Consider the following 20,639-nt stretch of genomic DNA (forward strand, 5'->3'; position numbering starts at 1 on the left):
TTCTGCATTCTGCTGTCACGATTTCCATCTTCTCCTCCTGACCTTCTCTGCCTACCTCCTCCCTCTCGGCTGACAGCCTCGCTTCTTATTTCACTGAGAAAATGCAAGAAATGAAAAACAATCTATCATTTCCTTCCCCCTGTCACCAAACCCACCAACCTACTCTCAGTTGTCCCCTCCCTCTGCCTTCTTTTGTCACTCAGAATGAACTGCCTTTGCGCTCCGCTAGGGCCATTCCCTTCATCTTTGTAAGAATCCCACCCCATGCCTTTCCATCTTCTCAGGAATTTGGTCTTGCAGATGCCCTGTCTCTGTCAATCATCATTGTTTACCTCTCGATGGAATAATTCCTGTTAGACTAGAAACACGCTAGACTATCTTCTTGACTGTTAACTTTCTTTAGTCCCGTGTTTAGCAAAACGTCTCGAGGAAAAACTGGCTCCACAGACGTCACGTCTCCTGGTCTCCTGTCGGTCCCCTCCCGTCCCCTCGACACACTCTGCTGCAACTGCTTCTTTCAGTCATCGAGAACGATCCGTTGCTAAGTCAAATGTTCAAAGTTCGGTCCTCATTTCACTCCACCTCCCGGTACTTTCCTCACTGGCTTCGTGACGTCCTTTACTTACCTGGTCACTCCTTCTCGGCGTCTTTATACAACCCTTCAATTCCCCACGAGTTCTATAAATGTCGGGGTGCACCAGCACTCCACCTGAGCCTTGATCTTTCCCCTTCCCTTCCCTTTTCTCTTTGCTTCCCTCTCCTCTCCGCTCCATCCACATTCTAGTCCTTAAGTGATGGTTTTAAGTGTCATCTACAGACTTACGACTTCCAGATTTAAATCTCCGAACCTCTCGCCCGAACTCTGGGTTTGTTTATCCAACTGCTCCTTTGACACCGTTTGGATCTAATAAGCATCTCACATTTCACATATCTGGATTCAACTCCTGGTACCTTCTTCAAGACTTGCCCCTTCCCCACTGCTTCCTGTCCTTCCTCTAGATTCTCAGGTCAAATTTTTCACTTTCTTCTGTACCCTTCGTCCGACCCATAATGAAATCCTACCAGCTGCGCTTTCAAACAAATCCCAGATCTGACCCTTTCTCAATCCTAACAGCTGTCACTCAACCCAAACCATACTTGTCTCTCACTGAAAAATGAGGATGTCTCCTAACTAATCTCCTTGCTTCTGCTCTCATTTGCCTACAGTCTATTAAACTGATCCTTTTACAAACATGCTTCAAATTATGATATTGCCTATTCAAAAGCACTGTCAGCTGCCCATCACTCAGAATGATATCCGAGGTCCAGACACAGTCTTTCTCGCCTACACCTGGCTCCCAGCCTCATTTTCTCTAGCTCTTTCCTACAGAGGAGGTTATCCTGGGTGACCGGGTGGGCCCAATGTAATAACTAAGGTAATTTAAAATGAAAGAAAGAGGCAGAAAAGGAGAACTAGAGACAGGGCGGCGTGAGAAAGACTCAGCCAGACAGACATTGCTGGCTTTTAAAATGGAAATGAGCCACAAACCAAGGAATGTGGGCAGCCTCTAGAAGCCAGAGAACACAGAGACAGACCCTCCCCAAGAGCCTCTAGAAAGGCACACGGCTCTGCCAATGCCTCAATTTTAGCCCAGTGAGACTTATTTTAGATTTTGGCCTCCAGAAATGGAATATAATCAGATTGTGTCGCATAAAGCCACTGAGTGTGTGGTAATTTGGTACAGGAAGTGAATGGCGACAGGAAGTTAATACCCGACTCATATTTTGAACCATAAGCACCTATGTATAAATAAGTATATTTTCTAAACTACTCTACTCTCTATACCCAAGACACAAGAAGGAGCAACCAGGAGTGCCATCGGCCAATGCGGAACCTTATTTATGGTGTTTTATTGTTAATCTTCCTAGCACTTCCGTGAACACAACGATTTCATTCAGAAAACTTTGCAAGTTTGTTTTTGTCGTGATTTTTCTTGGTCGTCAATAAATTCCTCTTTGTAGTTTTGGGGGGGGAAAAACACATTAGAAAAAGAAGAAAAAAATCCAGTTTTCATCATGTTTCCCAAAGACAACCTCTCATTGTATATCCCTTCTTGTATTCTTCTATGGGGTGTAGATACAATGGTGAATTTATGTTTTTCACTTAACATGAAAACAAAAGCATTTTTCTCATATTAATACTGTTCTTGGTAGACTTCATCTTTCGTAGTTATATAACACTTACTCGTATGATTATGCTATAATTTACTTGACTATTCATATCGAGGATATTCGGACACATTATTTTTTAGGTTTATGCCCCCTTTCTTCTAAAAAAGGATTCATAGCAACTTCAGAATTAATTCCCGAAACATGTGTCCTGTTTGGAATTATGGGAAGAAAGAAGTCAGAAGGTCCAGAAAACCATTACTGGAAGATAAGATGTCCTGGATAGTTGAGAAAGAGGTACCAGAACATGGACCTAGAGTGAGTGGGGACATGTGTGTATATAATGCATGTTTGAGAGATGAGCTGTGCTGTGATCTATCATGCTATAGAGATGAGGCGTGTAAGCAGTATGACAATAGGGACATGGCTTAGCTGGAGATACCTGGGCGAATCATAGGGGAGGATGACTGAAACAAATCAGAAATGGAGCCATAACCTGGCTGGGGGAGTTGACTTGTCACCGCTACACCTGGAGTGAGATGCTGTGTGTAATGCGGGCCGTGTAGGGTCTGTGCACAAACTTATTCTTCTTATAGTGATGGTGTGTGCCCGTCTCTCTAATCTCTGCATATCCAGGAAACCAGGGTAGATTGATAAGGAGGCTTTTGCAATATCATTTACAAATCTGTGTCCATATGTTAAATATCAGAGCTAAAGAATAAAATTGACCTAATGTTAATAAGTATATGTCCCGAAGTACAATTATATTAATTTTAATAACTGTGATAATAGTGTATGAAGCAAAATCTCCTTAGTTTAATGACTATCAATGATGGGTCCCATGCCTAAATTTTAGCAAGGATATGAGAATTACACACGCATGACGGTTCATTGCAAAGATTCATTCTTACTTAACATGTTTTCATGTACAGTTCTCTTACCAACACGTTCTTAATATATCTTGCTTCATTTAAAGAATGATAAAGAAGGTCGTACAGGATGATCTGACCAGTTATTCACCCTTATTTAGAGGCAGCAGCCTCAGCTCTTCAGGGATCATATGTCCTTATGCTTCTAGTTATCATTTCATTGGCCCTTCCCACAGGCCAAGAGCTTACTGCCTACATGCTCACAGCAATGGCCACAAAACCAAATTAAATCATTATATTTAATATATAACTCTCTGGCATTCGCCACGGTTTTTTCCCCTCATTTTTCCCCCATTTACATCCAGTAAAATTCACTCTTGGCGCTATACCGTTCAATGAGTTTTGACAAATATATACAATCGTGTACCCACCACTACATTCAACACACAGAAATTTCCATCACCTCCCCAAAGTCCTTTGTTCTGCCCCTTTGCAGACAGCCCTCCTTTCCCATGCCCAATGCCTGGCAGCCATTTCTCTAAAGCCTTAATTTTTGTAATCTATGTTTTAATTTTACTAAAACGATTAAAAGAGTGATTACTTTCACCAATGCTTATGGATCTAGAAGACTTTCTCAATTTGGCACAATTAGAATTATTTTTATCCTATTTTAGGATATCATTATACAGGCCCACATTGTTTGATGCACCAAATGTGGCTTTATGAAGAAGTATTTAAATCGAACTTGGAAAATTAAATTTTTCAAGTGAGTGCTTATAATAAGATCAATAATCAGTCTTTTTTATGACTTCCTGAAAAGTCCACGTTGGTGTCTCTCGATGGTGTCGTTCAGGGCACACCTGAGCTGAGCCTTTCAGAAATGTTGGCAACCTCTCTTCGTCAGCATAATCACAGGTATAGGACTCTATACATAACAGGTAAAGTTTGGATGCGCACATCTCAACGGGCCAGCTTAAATGTCGAAGTGCATTTTCCTGCTTTTAGAACAATTTCAAGCCCATTTCCTAATATTTCCCTCAGAATGCTGCAGCTGCTGCATGGACCATTCCTGCCAAGAGCCTGGAAGACTGTTCCATCACACAGACTTCCAGCTTCTTGAAAGAATTTTGCAGATTAAGCAACAGGCGCCTAACACTCACATGACTCAACGAGCTGTAGAGCAGATCTGTTTCCCATTTCCAGCTGGAGTTTCAAGGACTTCCTTTTTCTAATTGCTTCCTTGGTTGCTATGTGATGGAGGGACCACCGCCTCCTCCCTCCTCATATCAGGACTCCACTGTGTTCTGTCACGTGGAAGTCTGAGCTGACTGGGAGACGTTTAGGGGTGCTGGTTGCATCTGTCAGGCCAGCCTATCGGGCATGGCTGCCATCATGAATTGCTTCTAGAATAAGTAAGCCATCCTTTGATGACTCAGTGGTATTGGGACTTCGCAGAGTAAGCTTTCTGCCCTAACATATGACATTGTTCGTTCTTCAAAGGAGCGAGTTATCTTTAGGCTGCCTTCTCCCCTTTTCCACTTTCAATTGGACTTTCCAGAGCCCAGATTTCTGCTCTTGGTGACTTCTGACACATTCATGTTATTTCCTCTGTCATTTACTTAGGTAGCTCAGACCTACATTTTTCTTTTCTTTGTCACTGAACAAAAACTGATTTCTTTCTGGGGGAGTTGGAAAAGCAAGACTTATGTGACCAATATGTTTCCCAACCCTCACACGAGAAAGAGGGCACACCCAAGACTATCAAAAAACAGTCCTGTACCAGTCACTGTGCCAAATGCTTTAAGCTACTGCTTATTGTGGGCTCATTCAAAATGAAATAAAATAGACCTGCCCCTCCCCCGCCAAAATACAAAGGCTTCTGGTCTCCAAGCTAAAACACAATTCCGACAAAAATCTTACTATCCCAAAGTTGTTAATATCTTAACCAAATTATCTTCCATTTTGAGGTGGTGATTTTTTACTTTGGGGGTGTGTGTGTGTGTGTGTGTGTATTTTGTTTGTTTGTTTTACAAAAAGTTACTAAATTAAAGCCAGGCAAATGCTGCTAGTCTTTCTCAGATGACTTCCGATTCTCAGTGGCACCACTCACCTCCTCCTGTTCACTCTTTATGTGAGTCCCTAATTGCGAGGGGCTCCCAGGTGTGTTGCTTCTCCATGACGATTAGCACTACGATGATTATCACCATGAATGAGTACGCGCTATTATCTATCTCCTCAAAAAGTTTCGGTTGAGCATTTCGACTTTAAAGATAGACGTCTGTTTCATTGTTTCGTTCACCCCCTTTCTAGCCGGAGGGCTGTAACCTCGCACTTCTTTAATCCACACGTGGGTTTGGAAAATGTGGAGAAAAGAAGAAATGAACCTTGGAGTCGGTTTAGAAATGAGAGGCATGAATTTGGCAGACGTGATGTTTTAAGTTAAGACATGGGGCATAATGGTTTAGGGAGGTCCTGAGGCAAAAGTGAAAGAAATCGATTTGGTGATGAGGGAATTTTATTCTAGTGAAGTAAGAGGGAAAGACAGAAGGGAGATGAGAGAAGTGCTTTTTTGGAACCACTTGATTTTGTACAGAGCAGGAAAATTATCTACTCTTTGCACTTTGTACCTCCCCCACTGCCATATGCTTCCCTAAAGTTTCCTTTTACCATACTTGAAAGGACCACAGATTTTAATAGTATTCATGCATTTGAAGTGCTAGGCTATTCCTAGCTTCCTCTGTTGTTGCATTTATGATGAGAAGTAATAAAAAAAAAAATCCAAGTTATATGATAATGTAAAAAGAAAAGGTTATTTAATGAAAAAAATTTCAGACTAAAAGGCAGTTAAAAAAAAAAAAGGCAGTTGACCTTAAATAAACTGAGGTTCAAGATCACAACCAGATTCAGGGACTAAATTATAGGCCAGTCTCCCTCAGGGTCTGGGCTGATAGAATATAGTAGGTTACCACAGGGAACACTAAATTGTAGACGCCCCAGGGGCCTGGACAAGTTGAAACAATGTCATTAAAAGGTCAGATTTACTTACTATGTCTTGAATTCAGATGTAACAGTAAAAGCAGACAGGGTAAAGACAGGGAAAGGCATGACTGTTTACAGAGGAACATTTACAATATACTATGTCTTCGTGTCTGAAACATTGCACTATCACGTGAACGTCAGTTTGTGGGTGTCCAGCGCTCAGAGCCCCCACTGTGTCAAGCAGAGAACTTTTCTTCCTCTTTGTGGGGAAACTATGTTGTTGCCAAAGGGCAGAGAGCAAGACAGGAGGCAGCTGATGGGGACACGGAGGGTGCATGCTGGGGTGGAGGGGCATGGCAAACCAGGGGGCATATGCAACCTATTATTCCCACCAAGACAAAGGCTGTTCTGTGACCTCTGGTTTCCATAACCTTCTACCCAAACTGCTTTTCCCTTTCAGATCTTCTCTATAGGATCGTTTAAAGTGGTATTTGCGAAGCTGACGTTGGGGGGTGGGGGAGCAGCAGGGCTGGAGGAGGGGAAGGGGGAGGGAAGGTGAGCAGTGCCTCAGCCCCATAGCTTCTGACCCTGAACTCATACTCCCTTAGGGACCAGTCGTCTCCCCATTTCTGGAAGGGAGGCGGGGCGAACAGGCAGGCTTTGGAGCAGACAGACTTCTTTCCCAATCCTGCCTCCATTTCTTACTGTTGTGTGGTCTGGGATGTATTTTTTTAAACACCTTTGATGTCAGTTTCCTTATTCATAAAATGAGTTTTAACACGGTTGTTTCGTTTTACGGATTAGAAATCACGTGTATAAGTGACTGGTACGGAGTAGGTGATCGATAAACGTAATGCCTCTCGTTACATTGACTGCAAGACCCAGAGTCAGCAACGCCTTTGTTTCTGCCTTTTATCTTTGGTTCCAAGATCACACTCTACCCACAGAACAGATGCTCAGACTGGAAATAGCTCTACTTGCTCCTGCTTCTCCCTTCTTTTCCGCAGTTTCGCAGCAAATGGCAGCCACCGGCAGTTCCACTGTCTTGGGTGGGGCGGGGTGCATGGATAAAGTAAAGAAAAGATGCGTGGAGTTGGCAGCCGCTCAGTAGCAAACACCCCAGCGCGGTCCTCTCTCTCCTTTTCCCCCATCCATTCTCAGGCCATTCCCAACAGCAACCAGGGTTCCTGGGCCCAGAGTGCCCCCTGATGGCTAACGTGCGGAACTTCCTTTACTCAGTGTTTCTTCTCAGTGAAACTCCCCCAGCCAGGCTTTGTTCATTCCATCATGGACTACTCACTTCTCACAAATGTTCGGCGGGCTCCTCTGTGTTGCCTTTTTTTTTTTTATTTCTTGCTCAATTATTTCAGAGACATTTTTTCCCTTCCTGTTTCTTTCCTTTGTTTTTGTTCCGTTTACGAATCTTCAAATTACTGTAGTTATGGTTGCTAAGATTAACAGTAAAATGATTGCATCCGTCTCTCAAGAATAAAGCCTGATACACTTAGAAGAAAAATAAGACATCATGTAGAATCAGCAGTAGTAAAAATCTCTAAAGCTCTTTGAGACATCCAGACATCTTTTTCAGAACCTGGACAATGCCATCTACCCGCACTCTTTATCCGAGTGATACTGATCTTTACTCAAAGCTCTTTTAGTATTTCCTATTTATTTATTTGCCACGACTGTATTAGTTTGTGCCCTACAGATTCATTATAAATATAGTTCATCTACGATAGGGGTCAAGCAAATTCCTGTGGGCTATTCTGGAAACCGAAGTACAATCTTTCAGCATGAGTTCTCTATGGGAAGATGAATTCAAAGCTCCAAACAGTCATTTTTGAATGAACTTTTGGAAAAGTTACCCTATTGTAATTTAACATTGGAAATTTGGGGTTGGGAGCTGTCAGTTTATAAAAGTCATATTGTCTTCTCTGGTTTTCATCTATTAAACCATGACATTGCCTGGAATTAGTACTTACAAAGGCAATCAGGTATGACTTATCTGGGCAGGCAATGATTCTTCCTTTATTAAAGAAAAAATATACTAACCAGATCCTGCTTTGATATGTTATAGGAATGTTCTAGAAGGTTATTAAATTCATGTTCATAACTCTAGATTGTTTCTTGATAAAAGTAAATCAAACATGCCTCAAAATGTAAATGCTTGCTACCTCCACTTAAATTCAAATAATACCAATGATCTGTGTTTTTTATAAAGGCTTAATTTAAAACACTTTTTAAAATACAAATGATTTCGACATGGATTATTAAAATGCCATTAATTTTGTGCTTAATTTCTCTGATTTAAGAAATTTATTCTCAAGCGAGAAGTTAGGAACTAGAAAGCATCTAAAATCCTGATTAAACATCCAATTGAAAGATTTCTTTAGCAAATTAACATCAAGTGGCTTAATTTTTCCAGTTTCCAATAGTTACACTTAAAAGTAAAAGCTTATAAAAATTGACATGAAATAACTGATTTATTTAATAAAAGGGTAAATGAGCTATTGTGACCATTTATAGACACATATGAAAAACATAATTTTAAAATCCTTTTATATAATATTTTCCTAATTAGGTTATAACTCAAGGTAATGCTTATACAGTATTTCTTTCCTTCGAAATTATTTCCATATTCATAGAATTGCAATTATTTTTCCTTTAAAATAAAAAATGCAAATCAAAGTAACAGGTAAATGCCACCTATTGAATTTCATTAAAATTTTGTGAAAATGGATTTTCTGCATAAATTCTAAATGCACACTAATATCACAATAACGAAGAATGATGTCATAAAACAGTCGTGTGGTGCAAAGGGTATGTTAAATGATTGCTCATCAAAGAACATTATTTGAGTTGACATGTTCACATTTTTCTGAAAAGAGGTATTTACCTTCTGGTAATGTATACCTTTTGAATTCATAAAGTCTTAGAGGTACAAATTAAAACATCCAGCGTTAACGTTTTTGAAAGCATTACGTTTAAATTATTTTCTCAGGACCCAAAGAGAAAACACCAGAGGAAACATAACCAGCCTGAATTGTTTAAAATGTATTTTCCCTTTAATTAAATAGGAAACATCTGTTTAGGGATTTTGGCAATGAATGTGATCCATCCACACTCTGCCTGTACTAGTTTGCATCCAATGCCCAATATTTTGAAAGAAAACTCTTTCTTTCTGTAAAGAATTAAACAATAACATGGAGCGATGTCTGCGTCTGTAGCAGCTGAGTTTTGCCTCCAGAGTTTGGGCACTGGTAATGCGAAGGGTCCATCCTTCCCCCATTAACCAAAGATGGACCCTTCGCATTACCAGTGCTCAAGGTTAGCGTGTAACTATTTGTACTTCTCCAAAGCGTTCACTCCTCCCGAAAATGCTCACCTCAGGACAGCAAGGAAACAGGAGTTACTAGGATGCACGTAAATACTCCAGGTCAAAATATTGTTCCCTCTCTGGGATTCACTCAGCATTTTCCTCCCACTCATGCTTAAAAAACAAAACAAAACAAAACTGATTTCTCTAGGGATCCGCACAGCCCACAACACAGACCCCCCAGACAGGCCAAATGAGTACAAAGAGAACGTGGAGTTGACTCCAGGACGGGTCTGGTCTTTGAAATCCGGGTCCACAGTTGAGAATGACAAATATCACTTACTGGTGTTGTCAAACGGGATCTGCTTGCACTGCGCAGACCCCTCGGCGGGCCAGGGACAGTAATAGACGGCGCCCCCTTCCACGATGTCCGGCTGGCTGGTGTTGGCTCTGGGCGCCCCCACCAACACACTCGCTCTGCGAAAAAGGTTGGAGAGAATCACTGGGTGGGAATCCCCCAAGCGCGCGCCTGCGACGCCGTCTCCAGCCGCTTGCCCACGCGGGGGGGGCGCGGGCAGCAACGTTATTTCAGAGACAGATCGACCGTCAAACTTTGATTTCCTCTTGGAAACCTACCGGCGTCTGAAACCTGGTTTGGAAGAGAATGCAAACAGTCCTAATTCTTCTCTAGGTGGAGCTGTATATACAGTGAGCTGAGAGAGGAAGGGAGGAAAAAAAGGAAAAAGCGAAGGACAGAGCCCGGCTGCCTGCAGCAGACAGCACTTGCGCCCAGACACCTAATTGTTAGAGGCTCTGTATAAACAGACCGTGTCGTGGTCGTTGGTTGAACTGGTTTGAGTCTGCTCAGTCTCGCTTTCCCCCTTTGCACGATGCTCGGGAAGTCCCCGGGACTGGCGCGCTCTTCGCGAGTGGCAGGTCTCTAGTTCAGAGCGCGCAGGGCGCATCACATCCAGCCCCCAAGCGGAGAGAAGAGGCTGGCGGCGGGGACCGGACGGGACCCCAAGCGGGCAGCGGGAGGGAATCTCAGGAGTCATCTCACATCAGGCTGCGGGACAGGCCGGGTGCCCCGGCAGAGGGTCAGGGACCCCGCCTGTGGCCGGGTTCGCCCACGCGCGCAGACCCCGGGCGCGGGCGACTTACGTGTGAGCCGCAGGTATGTGGAAGTCCACCGCGTAGCCGAAGTAGCTGCCCTCGGGGCCGCTGTACACGGTGAGCTGGTCCACATCCAAGTTGAACGCCTGCGAGGCGGGGGACCACAGCATCCCCAGCGCGGCCGAGAGGCAGCAGAAGGGCGCGAGCGGCTGCCCCGGGCTGACCCTGAGACCGCGGCGGGCCCCGGTAGACATCGCCCTGGCAGCTGCGCACCAGGCAGCGGGACCCCGGGTGGAACAGTGCGAGGGTGGCGGTCCCCAGATGCCTCGGTGCGCGCGGCGCGTCTGCGGTGACAGCCCCGGGCGCTCAGCCGCGCGTCCCCTGCGGTCTGCTCGGCGCCCGCTCCCTGGCCGGCTCGGGGGCTGGCCGAGGGGCCGCGAGCCCTCCTCTGGCAGCGGGCGGGGGCCGGGCGCGCTCGCGGCGCCTCCTAGCGGCGGGTCCGCGCACCGCGCGGGCCGGAGCCGGCGACGTCCCGGCCGCGCTCGCCCCTGCTGGCGGCCGGCGCCGGGCGCCCATTTCGGCCGCCCTGTGTTCGCCTGCAGTCGCATCTCAAGGGCGAGCTGAGCGTCGCGCGCGTCACTTCAAGCCATTGCTTTTGGAAGCAACGGCCCCCGCGTGGGGCGAGAGTTTGCTCCAGTTTCTCCCAAATGGAAGGATGCGAAAGGGTACCCCGACGCGAGTCGAGAAGAACCGTCCTCTTTGCCCTCACCTCTGCAGTCCGACGACTCACCCTCCCTCCCCCCACGCCCCCCCAGAGTCAGTGTGTTTGTTCATCGGTGACTGAGCATTATAGTTTGAAGCCCAACAATCTTTTCCTCCCCGGACTTCACCCCACCTCGCGGCAGAGGAGACTAAAGAACAAAGAAAGCCTCGAGATTTTTAGGACTTTCTCGAAGGCACGTGGGGCATGTTAAATGTCTCGGTACTACGTCTTCGTGACCCCGTGCAACTGTGATGGAGATTCCCCCGCCCGTCCCGCCTCCCCGCAAAAAAAAAGTGAAGAATGTTGGAGTTTGCAGTTTGCTCTCCGCGGGGGGTTCTAGCGTCATCTCTTTCCGAGTCCTCAGGTCGCGGGCGGGAATGAAGACTAAAGAGCAGGTGGAGAAGGAAGGAGAGGAACGCAGTGCAGAGATCCGAGCTTCCAGGGCAGCAGGAATAATGTTAAAGGGAGCAACTGAGCGCTAAGCTGGTGAAGCTGCGGGGCGGGGGGCGAGGGGAGAAGTTTAGGGACAAAAGAGGTAGTTTGCTGAGTATTTTAGGGGGATTTGGTGGCTGATGTAGACTTGGGCAGGAATTTGAACAGGAGGCTTGGATTAGGGCATTATGGGCAGAAAAATTGAGGGTGATGAATGATTAAGGAAGGACACGGGGCTGGGATGAAATGGTTGTGCAAGGGTTTGGAATAAAAGAGTGGGTTGGGGAGTGGTAGGAAATAAGGCTGGGTTTTCTGGGACAGAGGACCCTACTCACAAGGACATTTACTGCCGCTAAAGGAGGCCGCTCTAGGGCAGAGGTACGGCATGCCCAGAGGGATTCAAAAAGTTTAGTGGCGAAGATGCGTGTTGGGGTAAACGGGAGAGGTTGTCAGAAGGAAGAGAAAGCAAAGCAGTTGTTGCCCAGGTGCACTGGGTGAGGGGGACCCCAGCATGGTGACCGGAAGGCAGGGGCGGGAAGGCCACAGTGCAAATGACAAGGAAAGGGGTCAGAAGACGGCCGGCAGAATGAAAGCGAGAGAGAGCCCAAGGTGATTCTGAAGGCATCTGCTTAGGAGGGAAGATTAACAAACTAATGATTTGGGCAAGGAGAGCATGATGGGAGGTAAATGGTGAGTTTGGTGCTGGGCTTGTTGAACCTGAGGTACTAGTGTGGGGCCCCAGAAACCTGGAAGCATCAAAGACAATGCAGAGCAGTGGTCAGTCTGGCCGTGCGCGCTGGGGAATCTCCACGGAAAATCTCTGAGCCCGCTGAAAGGCTGGACTTTCTCATGACCCTTACGTCAGAACCCACTTGGTAGGCAGATTTGAATTTTATGTCTTTATCTTTGCTTGTGTCGTCCCTATAAAAATAGTAAAAAAATTTAAGAAGCTATAAGATCACCTTGCAAATCACCAGGTCTGGATAATTTCCTAACTGGATTGTCCTTTCCCACATGAGGGCTTAGGAGGAGATGGTAGAAGACTTTATTCTCAGTCCAAGAGTCCATTTGTGTGAGACACAGACTCTGCTTCTCTGGTCAAGTTACTATTGTTAATAAAAGTGATATTCCCTGTAGTAAATTTCAATGAGTAATTCACATGCAACACACACACTTGTGTGTTCCGAGCTGTACAGGACATTGAGGCCCAGGAATGATAAACTCAACTCAATTATTTCCTGATACTGGCATGCTGAAATTGAGAACTTTGTCTATTGCAGACAAGCCTTAGGTTGAAATGGGACACCTAAATAGGTCAAAGGTAATAGCATAATCCTGGATGTGCACTTGGCCCATGTACCAACTTCTGGTAGCTATATATTACAAAATGCTTTGATTTATATAGGGCAACACCTCACGAGGGTACCCCCCCTTTTGTTACTTCTTGCTTTGTGATATTTCCGGCATATTCCTTATCTTTTTTCTTTTTTAGGCTAGGATATGTAGGGAAAGAAGATTCTCCATAGAATCGGGTCCACTTACTCTTTCCTTTCTTTTAAAACATACTTATCCTTGACTTACACAACCAGCCTGTCTCCTTCACAGTGTCACTTTCCACTTTACCGACGAGGGCATCGGGGTTTGGAGAGGTATAACAGTATGCATGTTCACAGAGCAAGTACACGATGCGATTTGAACCCTGGACTGTCAGATGCCGAAAGCAGTTCCTCATGTGATTAGGTCCATGAAAATTTTTTTTTAAGTTATAATGATAAGAAACCATCCTAGAATGAGTAAGCTATGCTGGGCTGCCCCTTTTAGGCACGGCTGTGAGCAGTGATCGAGAAGTGAGATTAAATAGCTGTGTACTCTCCCAAGAGGTCTTATAAAAGAGTTTGATGGTAAAGTAGTTTCTCCTTGCAGTTTCATTTTCTGTGGTTTCTGAAAATACTAAATGAAAAAAAATCCAGAAATGAGCAACTTATAAGTTTTAAATTATGCGCTGTTCTGAGTCTCGTGATGAAATCCCGTACCCCCTGCACTGTCCTGCCCCAGATGGGAATCATCCCTTTGTCCAGCGTCCCCACACTGTAGGTATTTCCTGCCAATTAGTCACTTAGTAGCCACTTGGCTGTCAGATCGACCTTCACAATTTCGTAGTGCTTATGGTCCGGTCATCTTTATTTTGCTCAATAATGGCTCCCAAGCATAAGAGTAGTGATGCTAGCAATTTGGACGTGTCAAAGAGAAGCCGTAAAGTGCTTCCTTGAAGTAAAAAGCTGTGCATGCATAGGAAAACACACAGTACATATAGGGCTGGTACTATCTGCAGTTTCAGGAATCCACTGGGGGAGGCAGGTCGGGTCCTAGAACATATTTCCTGTGGGTAAGAGGGGACGACTGTACCTTGGTATTCAAAGAGTTGAGGAAAAGCAGACTAACTCTTAGGAGGCCAAAAGTTGGGGAGAGTAGTTTATCTCCCAAGAAGCCAGGAGCAGGGGAAAGATCTGCAATAATTGCAGAGACAGGAAAGGTCTGAATAGGTGTCTTGCATGTTTCACTATATTGACACATGGGAAATATGCCAATCAGTAAGATCTGGGGTGTTGTCAAAGACACATGGGCAATGACAGGTCTCATGCTGAATGAGAAGTCTGACATTTTAAAGACCTACTAACACTGATTTATTTGTCAGAAAAGCAAGTCTGGGAATTGTTTATCATGCATGTGAGTACGTGTGTATGTTTAATACTGGGAAAGGTATACATGATTGTTTCTCTAAAAAGAAAAGAACCCCAAGGTCAAAGAGGGAACAGATTCGGCCCAAGCTTTCCCAAAATAAATAAGTAAAGAGCACACAGGAAAAAAATGATCTCTGGGTTGTAGCCATGTACAAAGTACTTAAAAATAGAGATGTTGTAACATTTAACCATTAGCGAATACTTTTTAGCAGAAGACCAAATACATTTGTAACAACTAATTGTTATTTCTGACTATGTTTAAATCTATTTCTTTACATGATAAAATGTGATCCCGCCTTTCAATCAAGGGATATGAGTCCCAACATTATTATTTCTCTAATATAACCACACTTTCAGTATGTAAATCAAACCATTTACAAAATAAGCCGATATAAAAACAGTATGTTCTTGAAGGTCCCATCAGCCTTAAAAATGCACCAGAAATGGCAGGTAGTTTTTCAGTCTCTTCTTGTGTTTGGTGGAATTGAAGTGATCTCGCGTATTTCTTTTGGCCAATTGTACTTAGTTTTTCTGCACTGTTAGAAACAACTGATAAGCGGAACCTGGCCAGTCAAACCTATTGATGGGAAGGAACTTTTAAATCCATCAAGTGTCTCTGTCAACATAAGCTTTTGTCTGCAAATGTTCTTTTCTGGTTCCTGGAGGGTGAATCTCATCACGGTAAAATCATTTTTTTTTTTCTTCTCAATAATTTAGTTTGTAATTCTCTTTTATGATTTTCTGTCATGACTTTATTAGTCACTTTTAAGTTAAAAGTGCTGCCCAATGGCCCCTGTGCTGGCCGAAGTTCAAGCACAGCCAAGAGCTGGTTTAGCTGAAGGAAAATTCCCACTAGTTGAAACCAGATTCTGACTTGGTCTCTTTTTAGAATGAGCCTTTTAAATACAGCTCTGCTTTCAACAAAAATAAAAATAAATAAAACAATTCTTCCTCTAAAGGGAAGGTAACTGAGGAAAACGATGCCCTTCTAAAGCCTTGACATTTGGGAATAAAGCTTCCCAAGAGACAAAGCCCCAGGGGCCCCTGAGCTTATGCTCAGGACCTCGAATGGTTTACAGGCTTCAATTAGGCTGGTTCGCTCCAGAATCCTAAAAAACCTACGCGTGTCTGCATTGGCAGGATGGACCTTTTAGGTAACTATTGGCTAAAGTGACTAAAGCAAACTTCGGTGGGGAAAAACTCACAATATCTTGTTGCAGATTTGGAGTATGGCAATTGGGGAGACCAGTTCCCCAAAAGCCCATGTTAGAGTCCAGTGCCAATATTTTTGAGGGGCTTTTAAATTATCACATTTCAATAAGGTGCCGGGTTTAGGACATCGCCACTCACTCTGATCTTTGGGACAGAGGCTCACGCAAAACCGAGAGCAAGGCATCCTCCCCACCCGTGCACGGGCCAGGGGTCTCCGTTCATTCAGGCTTCCATGACAAAACACCACAGACCGGGTGGCTTATAAAAAATGCAAATTCATTTCTCACGGTTCTGGAGGCTGGAAGCCCAAGGTCAGGATGTCAGCATGGTTGGATTCTGGCGAGGACTTTCTTCTGGGTTGCAGACTGCTGCCTTCTTGTTGAGTCTCCACATGGCCACATGGCCACATAAAAATGGGGTGAGAGTTCTCTGGGGTCCCTTTTATAAGTGCACTAATCTCATTCATGAGGCCTCTACCTTCAAGACCTATCTCCCAAGAGTCCTACCTCCTCACACTATCGGACTGGGGGGGTTAGGGTTTCAACCTATGGTTTTGGAGGACACAAACACTCAGGCCATCACACCAGAACCTGAGAGCAGAGCCTTCTGTGAATATAATGCTGTAGCTACCTCTGTGGACCCAGGACAGGGCAGCAACAGTGGCTGTGGGTTCCTGGGGGCTATGGTCTCCAGGAACATCTGGACACTCCGTCATTTAGCCCTTGGGGGAGACTGTAGGACTCAGGTGAGACACCGAAGGTCTCCTACATATAGCTGCAGATGTCATGGGGAAAGTCCTTCAGTTGTGGGAGGAAGTAAAGGCTAGAACATCTGATTTGTTGATCTGAGTGTATTTTAAACCCCGGGCTAGGTTGCTGAGTTTATTCTGACTTGGGGAGACACCACCGGGGTGTGTCGAACTGCCCGCCAATGTCTGTGATCCTTAACAAGTATGGTATTTGCTCATGACAAATGATTTAGTTTCCCAACAGGACAGATGATTTAGTCTCCATTAAAAAGATTCCAGATATTGAGTTGCCGTCTCCCGCGTTTATCACCACTTCACTTCCTTGTAATAACTTTTCAAAATATTAGGTGAAAAAGAAAAGGAGAGACAAAGAGGGTGGAAAGAAGGAATTTGCCCATAAAAAACAGTATTTCGTATTTTCCTGACTCACTGCAAAATTCAAATCAGATTTCCATGTCAACCATGCAAGGACTATGTCCTACTCAGCCTCATTTTCCTACCTGATTCTGTGACTTGTTTGTTCATTCTTTTTAACCATTCAACAAATATGAGCACCAGCTATGTCTTAGGTACAGCGCTATCACTGGAGATGCAATTGTGAGCTAAAGAGATACTGTTTCTCTCTTCATGGAGCCTGTGAGTTAGTGAGAAGAGAGGAGGGAACAAGCCAGCAAACTGATAAGAATATAATTAAATGGATAAACTTCTAAGAGCAAAGCTAATAAGGTGTGGCTAGAAAACCATAGGGGTAGAGGTAAGGTGGAGAAGCGTTCATGAGATAGTTTTTCTCAAAGAAGAATATAGCTTCATGACAAGCCAAAGAATAAAATGGACTATCTGTGATACAACTTTTCAAAAATTATGTGGTTGGAACCCAGATCTGGAAAACAAGGGACCCTATGGCTTGTTTGGGGCCATCATCTTACAAAAGTTCAGTCTTAGCAGAATTCATCTGTGCACACAGAATCAAGTTAGGACGTTTAGTTCCCCTATAAAATGCCATATGTCTTCTGTGGTATCGCTGTACTTTGCCATCTGTGTGACTTACATAAAAGACCTACTCATCGTGACATCAGGTCATCCATGTCCACGGCCTTCACCACGTTCATTCTCTCTGCAGGAATGCTCTTGCCTCTCTCCAGGCTTAGTAGTCTTTGAGAGAATAATTTGAAGACTGGAAGCGAATTTCTTGTCTTCTACTTAAATGTCCTGAAACGTGACTTATTGACTTAAGTTGACCTTTCTGGTTTTTATTGTTGTGACTTATTAAAAAATATGTCCTTTTTCCCGAAGGCCTCTGGGCACATGCGCAAAAAAATAGAAATATGACAAGTTAAATTAAAACCAGCAGATGAAAAGTAAAAGACTCTCATAAAGGAAAAAGAAAGATGCCAAATAGCAATTATTGCAGGGAGAAAACTAAACCAAATGGATACCGTTTACCCCAGTTTTCAACTGTTTACAAGGAAGACTTGTTCAAAATAGATGTAAGAGCAGCTTCCTATAAAATTTCTGAAAATTTCTGATTAGTTTGCCACTACTTATTATCATACCAAATCAGGGAACTATGGCAATCCCAGGTAGAAATGGGGTCTAAACCATAATTCTTTCATAGTACTGTTAGGATGTCGCTGGGGCGGGAGGTGGAGATCTCACTCATTTGCATGTCATGCTTGGGAGGCGAGAGATCAGCCCTGAGCATCCTTAACATTTCTCTCTGGAAATCTGAATCCTACTGTCAGCTCAGGCATAGACCATATGCTTCTGCTTAGAAAGCAGTGCTGCTCACACGTGGAGAGGAGGTATAACCTGGCGCTAAGGACATGGATTCTGGAGCCAGATATCTGGGTCTATCGTTCAGCAGCTTTGCCACTTACCTGTAGGGTCCTGGGCAAGTTACTTACCAGCTCGGCGTCCCCATCTGTAAAATGCAGATATGAACAATGTGTCCCATGGCTTAGTGAGGACCGAATATCTCAACCTATAGGAGAGTCCATGTGAAAAGCCTTATAGATGTCAGTCATTATTACTGATACTTCTGGTTGGTTACAGATAACTAATAGAACGCTGTTATCTTTTCCTTTTGATTATCCACACATCCCGGCCTTCTCCAGGAGCTTCAGGTACTCACTGTTTACCAGCCCTTAGCCCGGATCATTGTCTGGCTCATGTACTGAGCCCTGCTGTCCTGATTGAGGCTTCTTAATTACTGCGCCTCTGGACGATAGCCAGTTGTAGAGAGGTTACCAAATTATTTTGAGTATTTTTAGGTGACAAATGATGTTTTAGGAATATTAATCTGACAGTTATGTAAATGAGGAAGCAACGGAGACGAGTTCGTACGTAATTATATTAATCTATATGTGAAAAAATAAAGGCCAGAAGTAGGATGGTGCGATGCAGTGAGAATGGGCATTTGAAAGTTTTAAGCGCTTTTTATATGACGTATATAGCCGTGATTTTCTTTTTGTACTTCTTGAGGTACATGACTTCTAGAATCAGGGCATTGTTTCTTTGCCATGTCTCTCCTTTTGAGGCTCCAATCAGTATGTTTGATCTTTTCATGGTATAGCTGACATTTTATTTTTACATCTTCCATTTGTTTAGCCTACTTCTTTATCTTAATATTTTTCTTCTGAGTTATCTTCCAGTTCACTGATAATTTCTATAATTGTGTCTAATCTGCTGCTAAATCAGTCTATCAAGTCTAAATTTTGGTTAGTGTATCCTTAAGTTATAGAATTGCCATATGTGATTTTATTTTTATTGTTTCCCGTTCTCCACCAAAGTTTTCAATCTTATTTTTTTATTTCATTGAACATTTTCAGAGTTACTTTAAAGTTTGTTTCTACTAATTCCGTTATGTGAATTATGGGGTAGAAATCTGTTTATATTGTCTATTGTTCCTCTCGTGTTTTGATCACATTATCTTGTGTCCTCGTGTGCCTCTCACATAAGAGCATTTTTTTTAAAAAAATTAAAAAACCAGATATCATATATGAAATAGTACCCGAGTAATTTGATGCCTAGAATGATGCTGTCTTCACCCAGATCGAGTTTACACTTATTTTGGCAGGCTTCTACGAGCAGCGATATACTCACTCACTTTAATCCATTTTCAGAAATTGAGTTGACTCAAAGCTGGTCTTCAGTTCCCAGAAGACCCAGTCCATTTCCAATTCATCCTTAGTCTTAGAGTCTTGGGGTCTCAACCCTCAGTGTGGGGTGTTTACCATTGAACAAGTCCCTTGCTACAAGACTGTAGATTACAATTTTAGTTCCCTGAGCCCCATCAGCCCTGCCCAGCCAACCTCTCACTCTTCCATTTTATTAGAAGAACAGAAGAGCCTTCTAGGGAAAAATAGCTTCATATACATATACTAACTATGAGTTTCCTTCTTCTCTTAAATATTTGCCCTACAATTCCTTTGTGACTCATGAATGCTACAATGCCTGTAAGACTATTGAAAAAATACTTTATCAATACTTAAAAATCGTACTTAGCAGGAGGGTCTGAAATATCTAGTCTGGCATCATCAGAGTTTGAATCTGGATAATTTGAGTGAATCGTGGTGAATTATGGTGCTCCTGTTAGAAACATAACTTTCTAATGTGGGACTTGGTATAGGGACGAGACTTTAGCTTCATATTTTGAATTGATTCACACATCCAGGTAGAATTGTCTAATAATTAGTTTGAAATACAAGACAGAATCTTGATAAATAGATCAATTGATTCTTGTATTAGATTTTGCCCGTGGAGAAAAATATTTACCAAAGCAATTGTCTCTTGCTCAAAAGGTCCAAATTCAGAAAGAATAGGTGACCCCTTTATACTGATATTGATCGGTTATGAGCTTGATGTGTTGCTTTATCTGTTATATAAATCATCTCTTTTAATATGTTTTTAAATATCCCATTTTAAAAAATGAGGAAACCTGAACTTTATGGGGTTAAGTAACTTGCAGGAGGTTATATCTGGTAAGTGGTGATATCTGAGGACAAATCACGGGAGGTCATCTGATTCCCAAGAACTGACTTTTTTTTTTTATTACCCCATTTCTGCTTCCTAGGTTTGGGACAAGACACTATCATCAGACTCTTTGAAAAGTCAAAGTAAGGAGCACTAAAATGAGTGTTGCCTCTGAGAGGGCCTACAGGCAGCAGCACCCAATAGCAAGAAGCATACCCAGGAACCAGACCCTGGTTTCTAATTCCATTTTCCAATAAAAGGAACCAAGGCCCCTTGGAAAAATGGTCGATTAGGGCTAAGGAAGGGAATATAGGAGGCTAACCTGGAGCATCTTCTACTGCAGAAA

The 20,639-nt window shown here is 43.4% G+C and overlaps 1 protein-coding gene across 1 annotated transcript in view; it reads right to left on the reverse strand.

The window, feature by feature from the left end:
- Positions 1-10,863, reverse strand: part of ITGA8 (integrin subunit alpha 8) — a 142,822-nt gene extending 131,959 nt beyond the window's left edge. Inside the window, exons 1-2 of the mRNA XM_039877466.1 lie at positions 10,474-10,863; positions 9,656-9,789 (exon numbers count right to left, since the gene is read on the reverse strand). Of these exons, the coding sequence (XP_039733400.1) occupies positions 9,656-9,789; positions 10,474-10,679 (340 nt within the window). The 5' untranslated portion in view covers positions 10,680-10,863. The remainder of the gene's footprint in view (positions 1-9,655; positions 9,790-10,473) is intronic.
- Between the last annotated feature and the right edge of the window lie 9,776 nt (positions 10,864-20,639).

Source organism: Pteropus medius, unplaced genomic scaffold, assembly GCF_902729225.1.
Source record: "Pteropus medius unplaced genomic scaffold, Ma_sr-lr_union100, whole genome shotgun sequence".
NCBI lineage: Eukaryota > Metazoa > Chordata > Mammalia > Chiroptera > Pteropodidae > Pteropus > Pteropus medius.